This window comes from Gallinula chloropus (assembly GCF_964237585.1).
Source record: "Gallinula chloropus genome assembly, chromosome: 5".
NCBI lineage: Eukaryota > Metazoa > Chordata > Aves > Gruiformes > Rallidae > Gallinula > Gallinula chloropus.
In genome coordinates this window covers 36,740,900-36,754,046 of record NC_140090.1, presented here as the reverse complement: position 1 = coordinate 36,754,046, position 13,147 = coordinate 36,740,900, and the positions used below count along the sequence as shown (strand labels likewise).

Sequence of the window (13,147 nt, the reverse complement as noted above, 5' to 3'; positions counted from 1 at the left end):
GTGGATTTGTCAAATATAAAAACCTGTTAATACCTTTGGAAATGCTAAGATTTGAAAACTATTCCAGTTAAACCTGGTTCTCGTTATTCATGCATCATATTTTCTGGCCTCTTAGGTTTTACCGCTAGGAATATTTGCATGGAAATGGGATCTTGTTTCTCCAGCAGTTCTTAAGTGCCCTGAAAAGACAATATGAAACTATTTTCTTCTTTCTCAATGTAGCTGCTACTTTGTGGATTTGGAGTCCCACCGTTTTAGCTTTAGTGACTGAAAGATTGTCTTGCCATCTTCGCTTGCGGAGTGATGGAGATATCATGGCCTGACCAAGATTAAGTCCTGGATAGAGCATGACTAAGTTTGAAACAGGATTTATTCACAGTACCAGACTCTGCTCCTGCTGATGTGTTTTTTTGTTCATGGCAGAGAGAAGTTAGGGAGCTGGTGGAAGGCTTTGCTGCTTGTTACCTTTCAGGACAATATGTGCATTAAAAGTAGTCCACCGTGACTGCTGGATCTCAGATTGAGACTCTAGAGTTGGCTGCTGTAAAAAGTTTCTCTTTACTTCTAGAAGAAGCAAAACTGATGTAAAAATGATGAAGACACATGACAATTTTTGAGAAGCTGTTAACAGTGAATTTGTGCTGTCACATTCTAGTTGGTCATTGGTAGGTGTTATGAAACAGCAGCTGTCTTGTCTGCAGCATTACCCTCAGAGACTTCCAAGTACAGCATTATGTCTTTGGATTTAAAAATAGATTGTCTTTTAAGCAGCAATGATGCTGCCTTTATGTTAATACCATTTGTAGTTTAAGATGTAGAGAAGCCCTACAGAAATTATTCATTAGCAGGAAATTTGTTCCATGTTTTCTACATGTGGTCATTGGCTCTTTAACAGAGTTTCTTTTTCTCCCTTTTTTTTTTTTTTTTTCTTAAAGGTCAAATGAGACAAAAAAAAGTCAGAGGTGTGTATTTGGGGAATAAAAAAAATATGGGTGTGTATTTGGGGAGAGAGAGGGAAACTATAACGATCATTTGCAAAGTTTCATCTAGGTTACACCAGAAGAGTGTGTTCATTCATGTAGAATGGTTTAATTCCTGTGCATGAAAAATGTCTGTTGGAGAACACTTTCCTCAGAAAAACTGACTGACTTCAGATACTATCTCTCCCTGTTTCATGAATTAGATGCTTCCCAGCCTTTGTGATTTAAAATGTGTCCTGAAAATGATAGTGATAATGGGTTCCCACAGATTAGAAATCTGCCATCAGAACGTGAGCAAGACTGCAGGAGTTAGAAGGAGGATTTACTGGCAGAATGCATGTCTATTTGTCCCAGTCTGTCACTGAGATGCTGGGGGAACTCATTTGCCAAGCACTATTCCTTTGCTTATCGGCCTTGACCGGTGCTTTTTTGGTCTCTTTTTTCATGCCTGTCTCTTTCAGTCCCTCCCAAGTGTAGTTGGATGGGTTTTTTTTTTTCAAATGATCCATTAAACTTCCATTCTCTGTCTCCCTCCTCCCTCTTTCTTTCACCAGGCCCCGATGTTTTCTTGGACCCGGCTGAGAGATGCTGACCCTGTTCTCCGATGTGAAATGGCCTCTACTGGGGAGGTACCTTTTAGATTTGCTACCTTTCTTTTAAACCAAGTTGCCTTTAAACCTCATGAATCTTTGAAAGTGATCTTATTACTGTCTGAATCATGATGGCATCTGTAGCTTCTTCAGAAAATTGAAAACATCTTTCTTAGCTGTAAAAAGAGATTGGCCTGGGAAACCTAGTTTATTCAGCCACTGGATGTCCCTCTTTACCTGCATGTCAGCTCCCTGAGTTGGACGTGTTTGGTGTGACAGCCTGAAATGAGTTTATCTAGGAGGTTCTCAGCGCATCGGTCTGTTTTATGAATCACCTGCTTCTAGACAGACAAGTGCTTACAGCTTTCATAACCCCCCATCGACACATGCCAGAATAGCAATATTGAGGCTCCAGGTCATGAGTGTTTGGTCTTGGAACGTGCTAGTTACCTAAAGGCAACAAATATGTGTGGTGATATTTTTCTTGTTGCCTGGTAACCATCAAAGCATGTCCCAAGGTGCAAAAAGGCGAGAAGTGAATAAAATGTGATGGCTGCAGTATTGACTGTAGGTAGGATGAGGAGGAGACTGGGCTACTTTACCCACTCCGTCTACGGTGGGGCAGTGGGAAGCCTCTGAAACGTGTCTCTGGTGTACGCGTGGCACAATGTAAAGGCATGAAGCTGGGAGCCTTCACCCTTCAGAGGGTACAGGTTTCCATCTGCATCGTTTGAGGAGACACTAACTCATCTAGAATGAAGAAGTTTGTTTCTGAGTTATTGCTGAACTGCCAATAGCTTCCATAGATAGACCCAAGCTATCTTTAAACTTGCTTGCTCTGTTACTTCTAGAAAACGGTTGTGGTAGCAGGAAATTTATTCTGGGCTAGATAGACCACTTGGGAAGTGATTAAATACTGAGGCAATCAGATGAGGTTTAACTCTACCATAGCTAGGCAGGGGACAGAGCCTGGCCAGCTCCATTCGATATGAGCTTGGGTTTATCTACATGAGCTGTTTTGAGTAGGAAAGACTTATCATTTTAGTATGAAAAAGCACTATACTCAGATAAAAGGTAAGAACAGTCTTAGGTCTCCTACATCTCTCCAGAATTACTTTATGTTGCTCTTCATAATGTATGGGAAATCAATATTGCAGAAGATTTCCTTTCAGTGTAGTTAACGGGCAGAAAAAAGCCGAATGACATCTGTGACTTCCTTTATTTCACCAAAAAAAAATTGACTACACAGACACCACCACACCACCACCACACCACCCCCCAAATAAAAAGAAAAAAAGGGAATAAAAATGTAACTAAGGGCAAGAATTATTTTTCTGAGCTTTATATGGAGTTAGAGATTACTTTGGTCATAAAGGAGGGATTATTAACTTTTATGAGTTGGAAAGATCCACATTCACAAATGCCATAAAATGTGACAGTTATGAAAGTCTTTCTTACGAGTGAAGTAAGGATAATAACTTGCTTTGGGTAAAATGCTCGATTATTCCTCAAAGACATTTTTCATACACACGACTTGATTTGGGCTTGAATTTGTCACATCTCACTGGCAGGTACACATTCTGCTGGAAGTCGTGGTTCCCACAGCAGTAGGAGATACTGTGCTAGGCGTTCCTTTTAAGTAGTGTGGCTGTTTTGACCGTGCCATAATGACAAACCTCTCCTGGCAGGCTGGAAACACCTGGTCTAAGCCCAGAAGGCCGGGGGCTGTCCACCACTGTAGGAAGTCTGGGACATACATAACCCCTCAGCTGTAGAACAGACTGAATGCTCACGGAAGAGTTTGTACAGCAAAGCTGAGATACTGGTTGCCATGATTTTCCTTAATCCCTTCCCTTGTGGGATTTTTGGTTGGTCAGTTGGTCTTTTTTTATGTCTACCCCAGAAGATCCAGAGAATCATCCTTTGTTCTTCTTATGTGAAATATTGGTTTCTGCTCACCATGGTAACAGTGAGACCATGAACGTGAGGGCTCACTGTAATGGGAAGGGCCATGAGAGAAAATGGGAGAGCAATTCTCCGTCAGCCCCTCTATTCCAGCTCTACCTGTGTGCGGGTTGGTTATTTCAAAGAGAAAAAAAATTGGTGATGGCTTCTGCCTGGTGGAGTTTGCCAGAAAAAGCAAGGGGTGTTTGATTTTGGTTTTCTTTCCCAAAACCTTATGTGTTCCTCCTTTTTGCAATCAGAATTATGAATTTTGGTAAGGAGCACAGTTTGGTTCTTTCGGATCATTCCTGTGTGACGGTCTGGAAGCAGCTGAGTTCCGCAGGCAGTTCTGAATGATGGAGAACCGCTAAATGATTTTTATTGATTTATTTATCAAGTTTTTGTTTATATAAACTAATTATTAAGCATTTTATATATCATCGTTTATCTATCACAATGATAGAAACACCTGAAGTACATGACAGCACAAGTGCTGTTTTACGCTGGTTTGCTGCCTGTGTGCAGAACGCTCGCTGGTATTTAAGCATTATATAATGCTAAACAATTTGCAGCGCGCTCGCAAACGCTGGAGCACAGGCTGTGTGCAGCATTCCCATAACTCAGCAGAATCAATTGTTGTTACTCCTTGGTGTGCTGTTTGAAACTAAAGCGTTGCTTGTGCCTTCGTTATTGCTTCATTAAAATGATGAGATTTGTCTGTGATGATTTTCTGATTTATTCCCCCCTGCCCCTGCCTGCAGGCTCCACACAAAAGCAGGTAGATTCTGTGAGAAGTAAAAGAACCTATTTTAAAATGCCGTTCCTCTTTCTTTTTAAAGCAGTGTTTTTGTGTTGGTTTTGGGTTTTTCCCCTCATGCTGCCACCTTTGTGCCTTTTTTCCAGGTTGCGTGCTTTGGGGAAGATGTGTACTCTGCCTTCCAGAAAGCTATGCTTGCCACAGGCTTTACTTTTCCTAAGCAAGGAATTCTGATTGGAATCCAGGTGAGCCCTAAAAATCAAAGCTGAGAAAGGACTGACCCAGAGGAACTCAGACACTGTTGCTTTGTTTTCATTCATGTATCTTTACAGCTTAAATGTGTTTCTCTGCATTCCATCTTGAAGACACGGAGCAACAAACACCACAGTGAGATTTTTACTGGATTCCCTGGGGCTGGCTTGGGTTTTCTGTGTTGTTTTTTTTTCTTTTCCCTCTGGCTCCTGATAGTTTCTACTGGGAGCTGAAGAAGTTTTCTGGGGGCAAACCCCTGGGATTGCTGCAAGTAGAGGCCTTGGACTAGAGCTAGAAGCCACTTTCCTGTGGGGAATAAAGCCCGTAGATGGTCAGTTCAGAGAAATGTTCCAAGCTAGAACTCAGAGCCTGCTCCTTGCTCGCCCTGGGAATGCCTCCTTCCAATCCTGACACAGAAACTCCTTCCAATGCTGACATCAGTATATTGGCTCTTGTCCTTTTCAAACCAGTTCCACTCCACTCCCCCCAAAACTGTGACAGAGTTTATGTACTGCAAAGCTGGACCTGCTAAACTTTCCCCATAGATGCGTCTGTTTCATTCCAGGCAGAGCTGTGGTGTCATCTGACAGTGTAGAAAGCATGACATCACTGGGATGCCTTAGGGCTAGTTATTGATGTTACACTGTATTCCTTTCCCTGTTTGATTCTGGCGTGTGGACAGTATTGTTCCCTTCCATGCAGCTCCTATCAGCCAGGAGTAAGTAGCTCAGAAAGGAATAACCGATGTTATATTTGTGTTGTGGTGTTTGTGGTTTCTGCATCTTGCCAGAGCTCGCTCCTCTTAGGGACTGCCTGTCGGGCATGTAGTCTGTGGCTCCAGTCATTCCATACCAGACTAGACACTGGATTTAGGGTTACATCTCTCGCTGTTAGCATCCCTCTAAGTTGCTATATGTGGCAGGAAGTTTAAATGGTTTCATTATGGGAATGTCCTCCAGTGCAATGGCTTCTGCAAGGCTTCTCCCTTTATGTGAGGGAGTTTTGGATGGGTCTGCCTTAGGAACAGCCCTGCACCATTCACACTTCTGTATCAGCAAGGAGGATGTGCGTTTCAGGACAAAAAAGGCAGCTAAGCAGAAAAGCAAACAGTGTTGGTTCTCCATTGCACATTAGTTATCAACTGCAGGAGGTGCTGAAGTGAACTCTGAGATCTGTGTATGTTCCTCAAAACATCTCAGATGTTTCTGCCACAGCTACAGTGTTCTTGGGTCCCATAAAGACAACCAATTGCCTCATGCCACTTCCCTGTTGTGCTTGCAATAAGCTCGTGCCGTACATGATTGCATAAAGCCAATAAAACAAAAAAATGGAATAGATGAATTTTCCTGTCAGGCATCTGGGGTGTGAAAAATATGTTGGGCTCTCTCTTCCAGCAAAGGATGCAAAGGAAGCATGTGAAAAGTGGCCAGAAAGGAGCACAACTTCTACTGATGTATATTACCGCTTTGTTCTTAAATATATACATATATGCATACATCTGTGGATTGAAGCTGTTGCTCTAAGTTACCCCAAATTAGCAGAAAAGAAGAAATAACTTTGCTTTCTACCTAGATAAATTTTAAAAGTTCAACATGAAACTCTTGGCAGCTGGTACTTTATGTCTAGTGTCTACCTCAGCACTGCAGGCTTTAAAACAGCATTTAAAAAAGAGGAAAAGAAAAGGCAGGAGAATAAAAAAGGAGAGAGCCCAGTGTTTAAAATTTAAGCCTATTTTCCTGGTAGCAGCTAAAAGGAAACAGGCAGCAAAGAGTAATTTTAGCTGTAGGAAAGCATTTATGTAGGTTCCGTGTCAGTACCTGTTAAACTGAGCCAAATGTGCTTTGTACAAAGGTCTTAAGGAAAAAAAGGAAGATAAAACAACCCCAAAAGCTCAACCCCCCAAAACCTTTTAAAAGTAACAAGATTTTGTCCTTTTTAATGAGTGGCTTACAGTTCATTTTCCTGCAAAAGAAACTTGAAAACAACAGATCAGTCACTTAAAGGTCTCTCTTCATCTCAGCATATTTCTTATATAATTGAACTCCAAAAACAAGAACTGGAAAGTTAATGCTGAGAACCTCATATTGCTCCCTCACCGCTCTGGAGTTTGTCACCTACCTACTTTTCAATGGTCCGTTTTGAAACGGAGGGGAAACAAAACCTCACGAGAAGGGAAGGTGGAAATGCTGACCTAGACCTGACGTGTAGGTTATGAGTGGTCTTCCCTGAGTATTCCGGGCTGGAGGAAAAGGGGAGCCCCTCACCTCAAAAACAAAAGGCACAAGGAATGAGGCATAAGGCGGTCTGTGAACACCAGCAGCTTTGTTCTCTTTTAATCACAAACATGAGGTCATCTCCCTCAAACTGGAGAAGTTGTCAGTGTATCCTCAGAGAGGAAGTACAGGCTCAGAAGGACAGGTATCAGGTCACCCCTCTCCATGACCCATGTGTAAATGCCATTGGGGTGAGGGGGTGGAGGTCCCTCCCGGGAAGAGGCTTTTGAATTGCAGGATGGTTTCTGCAGGCTCAGGGCTGATTCTTGTCACAAGCACGTGCACCAGCCACGTGGCTGTCTCCAAGGAAGGTGCTCTAATCTCTCTCCAGTGAATGGTGAACTCAAAACTTACCCTGCTTTTGGAGCCTTTGTTGCTTCGTGACTAGCATCTCTCTCTGATTTTTAGACTGGACTTTCAGCTTTTGCACAGAGAGATAAATAAGAAGCCAAATGGTCATGAATTCTGCTTCCATCAAAAGTACCCGGGCTCAACATATTTTGGTTATTTGGTATACTGCACCTTCATGCCATTGCTGCAAGTTAAGATGAGGTGAGAGGAGGTTGCCTTCTTGAAGGTGAAAGTCAGATAGATGTAGTTCACAGTAGTGGGGAGGGAGGTCATTTCCTAGCAAATGTTCCACTCTCTAAGGTATTTTGCAAGCCAAGATTCAAGCGGCTGTGCTATGACCTGCCATCCAGACAGGTCCCGATACACCCAGTCAATGACCCCAGCCTTGCTGAGGGGCTTCCATGTTGGTGTACGTACAGGTACTCACAGTTCCAGAGGTAAGCCTACTAGGGCCAGGCAGAAATGTGGCTAACCAAGCAATCATGCTCAAGGTCAAGCAGGCAAGGACTTCCTGACCTCTGTGGGACAGTGCAAGGCAGGTTGGGCAGCCATCTGGGACCGCGAGCCTGCCGGATTGTCCTTCAGTTGTGAGCTCTCTCTGACATTGCACCGGTCAAGTTTCCCCAGGATTTTAAAGGCCCAATTGTGTCCCAGGATGAATGGAGTATGGCTTGCTTGTTAGACAAATGAATCGCTGCCGGTTTATGCAAGCCGATAATCTGACCTCTTTTCTTTTTGCAATTTGGAGAAATCTATGATGCTGAAACCCTGAGTCTGCCATTAAATAATTTATATTTTATGCAAGAGGAGTTGAAAAGCTTGTTTTATTTTCTTTCCTGATTGGGCTATTCAGTGATATCTCTGGGATGGCGTGCATCTGTCTTACATCTGTGCTGGTGACCACAAGATGCGGAAAGCATTGATGGAGTACTTTATTTTTAAATCCCAGCACTCCAAGTCTGTTGTTTCAAGGTAACCTTCTGCCTTGGTTCCTTACGTGCCGGAATTTTTGCATGCTCCACAGTGGATTTGCATATAGAATTCAAGATTATCACAGGAGATGAGCTGGCTTTGTTTTGATCTGGATCTCCATGAGAACTGGTGTAGCTGCATTGAATTAACTGAGGCCGTAGCCCTTTACAGACACCAAGGTGTGCTAGCAAACACGAGAGAGAGGTTATAAGAAACAGAACTTTTCTGATAAAGGGAAAAAAAAGAGAGTACAATTCTCCTACAATAAATATCTTCCACTAAATAAATCTGCTTGTACTTTTCACCTTTAGTAACTAATGGTTTCTTACAGAGGTTCCTTCAGCCAGCTTGTAAATCTGAGGCGGCTCCGATGCAAGCTGACAGCTGTAATTTCTTTTCATGGAGAGGCTGTTTTATGTGTCACAAGTGTTCAGTACATGTTTGATAGAAGCTTATAATACTGTTGTGAAAGCCAACCCCCCTGACCAGAAGGCAGAACCGTTCTCTCTGACTGGGAAGCTGCCAACCCTGTCACATTGTATATTTATATTTTCCAGTTAGTGTACGGAACGAGATGGCTTTCAGAATGAGGTTCTTTCCAGAGTGCTCAAAAAAATCTGTTGACTCCTTTTCTTCACAGGAAGTCGTTCACCCTTCAGAATATCGCTCTCTCACCTGTATAGGTTAAACTATCAGTAACTCCAGCAGGAACAAGGGAGCTTTCTATAATCTTATTTGCAAATGGTCAGACCAGGCCCAGGTTAAAAGCGAGGTTTGGCCTGCCTTGGCAGCAAGAAGGGCATGTTACATCTCACCTTTGTGTTGCTATACCTTCAGCAAGTTATGCTGGCATCAAATTGTCACTCATCTGTTGCTCTAAAACGGCTTGTTCAAGTGCAGGTGCCTACAGGAGGTCATCTTATCTTCTAAATTCTCTTGGACCTGGGTATGCATTATGAAAGAATCTTTCAAAGGTACTCTACATACCTGGGCATTCAGATCCTCATGGGAATAGGGTGTCCCAGGCTCCTGGATGGTTTTGTATTTTCTATTTCCACATGCCTACGGGACTTAGAAATGAACTCATGCATATGCAGGCTCTTTTCAACTGAATTTGCAAACAGAGCATCCAAAGGCACCCCAAATCCTATTCATATACATTATCTGCCAGAAGAAAGGGCCAAATCTTTGAGCAATGATTGAAAATATATTTAATTAAGAGCAGAGGAGACTTTAATTGTTATACTCGAGAAGGCAATTGCCCAGATGTTTAATATGCAGCAGTAAATCTTCTGTAGGTGCAGTTGAAAGCATGGGGACACTTACCCCAGTGTTGTAGCAAAATATGTCGTAGCTGGGACAGACTTGGGCTTCGAGATCCAGATGGTTTTGTTGGGAGAGCAGTGTTCTATGCACAATCAGACACTTCTGCCTGTGCACACAAATGCACACTCTTGGGCCAGAAAGGTGTAGTTGCCTCTTAGCATGGTCCAGAGGAGTTTCGTGTTGCCCAACAAAGCACTTGTTTCTAAATCCTAGATTTGATGCTGATTCTTATAAATTTCCTTTTTCAGAAGTCCTTCCGCCCCAGGTTCCTCAGCATAGCAGAACTACTGCATGAGGAAGGCTTTAAGGTAGGTGGTTTCAGTTATTTAAAGCTAGAGAGCATTAGACTCTGAAATGTACCCAGCCTGCTGCAGGAATGGAGAACACTGGAATTTATTTAGAGGTAGCACAGGAGAAAGGAGCACGTTTTTGAAGTACAGCAGGGGTTTGATTTTTAGCTGAGCGATCTGTGACGTTTAATTGGATATACAAGACTGTTGTGAGGGCAAGAACAACCCTGGCTCTGCTGTCAGCCTGCAGCCAGGTTGTCATATTATAAATTCCTTTAAGTTCTCCAAGAAACAAAAATGCCAACAGGATGCCATGTATGACAGGGAGAGGTCGTGTGGAGAGGGGTCTTTACAGTGCTTCATCTTCAGTGATATTTGTGAGCTGCAGACATAGGAATTTGTGGTGTTGACACCCCTCTCGTAACTCTTCTGTGTCATTTTGTTTCCATATTTGTGCTGAAAGGTAACTAACATCACAGCCACAGAAGACTGGTGAGATGCTTTTTAATATTAAGTAGTGTTTTCCTCAGTGGCATTAAGTGTAACTGCTGGAGTTACAGTTCTGCCTTTCAAACTTAGTGCTAGGCAAAAGAAAAAAGGAAAAAAAGGAAAAAAAGGAGTGATTGAACCTAAACCCTGTTGAAAGTCAGAGGGATTGAGGTCTTCCTAAGCCACTTAACTGTTTCAGGATGACGTACTACCATTCACTGGCTATCATCCATCAGGAAATCACAGATAGCAGGAAGTTGGGAAAGTCATGCTGTTCTCTGTGTGTGTCTCTATGCGGAGAGGCACCCTTGTGATGAATAAGACCCACAAAAAACAGCTCTGACAACCAGGCTGTGTGTTGGGTCAGACCCACATGAGTTAAATGGAAAGTTTCCGTATTATGAAGCCCACAGTGAGTAGCCTTTGGGGTTGGTTTTTTTTTCCCTTAACAGCTTTATGCCACAGAAACGACCTTGGACTGGCTCAATGCTAACGGTATCCCAGCAAATCCTGTGGCGTGGCCATCTCAGGAAAGCCAGAGTCCGAGCCTCCCTTCAATCAGGAGGTAAGAGCAAAACTCACCTTACAAAATTTGCATTAACATCCAGGACGGCAAGGGAAAGTGTCTGGCCCTGCTACTGAGATCAATGATAGTGATGTAATGAGACTTCACATTTAATCAAAAAGTTTTGTTTTGTCTGATTCTGTCTGGAATTGCCACATCAGGGATGTTTCAGCTTAATTAATGAACATCTGATTGAGCAGTCCTGTTTAATATGGCTCGGATTTATTGTTCCAAGTTACATTTTCATGCAAGGTTATGTGGGATCTGAATACTTAGCCCTTAATGACAATCAGCCATGCTTTTAACAGAGTTGTGCTGAACTGCATGAAGGCTGAATATTGCTTTGCATCGCTGGATAGAACAGAAATAACTCCCAAATTCCCGAGTCCCAGCTTTGTGCCTTATAACTCCTCAAGCCTCCTTTCTTGGGATATAAGCCTAAACTGAAATGACAGTTTTCCGTGTTGCTTACCTGCGCCGTTCATCAGAGATGTTCATTAAGGAAGGCACACTCTGATACCGTCTTGTGCGTTATCTCTTCAGGCTGGTAAGGGATGGGAAAATAGATTTGGTGATTAACCTGCCTACCAGCAGCACCGAGTTTGTCCATGATAATTACGTGATCCGGAGGATGGCTATTGACAGCGGGATTGCTCTGCTCACTAATTTCCAGGTACTTCCCATGTAGTTTTTCCTCATCTTAGTCATAAGAGCCTTCAGAGCTTTCAAGCACTTCTGACCGTAGATTCTAGTGTGTTTGGACCCTCATTATCTCTGACAAATAATAATGTGTCTGAAAGTCATAGCAACACAATTGTTTGAATGTGTTTTCTTTTTGTTACTACACAAACCAACATTGCTCGAAGTAAAACAACAAAAAACCCCAAACCCAAAACCAAAAAAGGAAGAAAATCTTGAGCCCTGTCCCACAGATGAAGTTGGTGATGTATCAATTTTATTTTGGAGAAAACTTGTTGCACTGGATTATCTGTAACATGTTTAAATTATGCACGGTAACAGGTTTGCAGTGGGATGTTTTTCCAGTATGGTCCTTAAACCTTACAGCAGGATGTAGCCTGGCTTCCTTGAATGATCCTTCGGGCAATCCAGTTCCAAAGTGCCATCCAAATGGAATTGCTGCCTGTCCTGTTGTAGTCCCCAGTTGCCAGTCATTATGTCTTTGCAGCTCCTGACAACCCCCTTTCACATATTGATAGGAAAAGAGACATTTGATAATGCAAAGTGGGACTCCTGCTGCCAGCAGTACCTTGACTTCCTTTGCAAGTGGCTTCAACTGTCACGAAAGGGCCTCATCTGGCTCTCATTAAGCACAGCAGCCAAATTCCCCTTGATTTCAGTGGGTGCTGACATGGAACCCAGTGACTAGAACTGGTGTCCAGCTGTGCAAAATCTTCTGCTGTGATTGGAGTGAGTGGAGAGCGTCAAGCTGCAAGTTCATAGACAGGATAATGCCAAGCTTGATTAGCAGGAACGGGAAATTGAAGACCCATCCTCTGCTTCCTAGCAAAATGCACGCTGACAACCAGAACGGGGGTTCCCATCCAAAACTTATTACCACACCTGCTTGATGCATTTCACTGAACCCTTCTGATTGCAGAGTTTTAGTCTCTTGAGTTTGAGAGAGGAAAACAAGCCTGTGTTCTCTTAAAGGCTTGGCTGTAGGGAGAAACAACAGCTCTCATGGGACAGAGCTGTCTTACCAAAGAAACCCAGCACCTCGGCATCTCTCCAGCTGGGCAGGCTGGTTCCCGAGAGCTGGAGCCAATACCCATGCACAGCCTACCTGTATCTGGTGTTAATTTGGATGGAGTCAAGGACTGGACCTACACAGGGGAGTTTCAGGGTCACAGTGTAGAAGTGTGGAGCCTGCTCTGTTACTCAGCCTTGTGCAGAAGGCTTTGCAATGCTCAGTCCTCCTCTGCTTTGTATTGACAGGTGACAAAGCTTTTTGCTGAAGCTGTCAAATACTCTGGGAAATTGGACTCCAAGACTCTTTTCCACTACAGACAGTTTGACAATGGAAACGCTGCATAGAAGAGCTGTCTCCAACCTGCAATCTTGCTGCTTCTGGCACCACAAACCAGAGGGGATCTCACCTAACCATTTTTCCATGTATTTCATAACATCTGCACGATTGTTTTTCCAACTCACATAAACCAATTCCTAGCTAACACTTTTGACGGCTCATTGGAAAACTGTCCTCCCCGCCCCAGCCTCTCCACTATCTTCTCCCCATTTCCACACAGGATCAAATATTAGTTATTTACTAGGTGGGTAGATTCAGACACCACCATAGCAGAGGAGCTGGAAGGAGATACAATTGATCCTGTGTGGGGG

At 43.2% G+C, this 13,147-nt stretch overlaps 1 protein-coding gene across 1 annotated transcript in view; it reads left to right on the top strand.

Moving 5' to 3' along the window:
• The window catches only part of CPS1 (carbamoyl-phosphate synthase 1), a gene marked incomplete at both ends in the record, with an annotated part of 92,655 nt that extends 79,811 nt beyond the window's left edge, over positions 1–12,844 (top strand). Inside the window, 6 exons of the mRNA XM_084264679.1 lie at positions 1,535–1,609; positions 4,418–4,516; positions 9,694–9,753; positions 10,677–10,789; positions 11,333–11,462; positions 12,746–12,844. Of these exons, the coding sequence (XP_084120805.1) occupies positions 1,535–1,609; positions 4,418–4,516; positions 9,694–9,753; positions 10,677–10,789; positions 11,333–11,462; positions 12,746–12,844 (576 nt within the window). The remainder of the gene's footprint in view (positions 1–1,534; positions 1,610–4,417; positions 4,517–9,693; positions 9,754–10,676; positions 10,790–11,332; positions 11,463–12,745) is intronic.
• Positions 12,845–13,147: the final 303 nt, after the last annotated feature.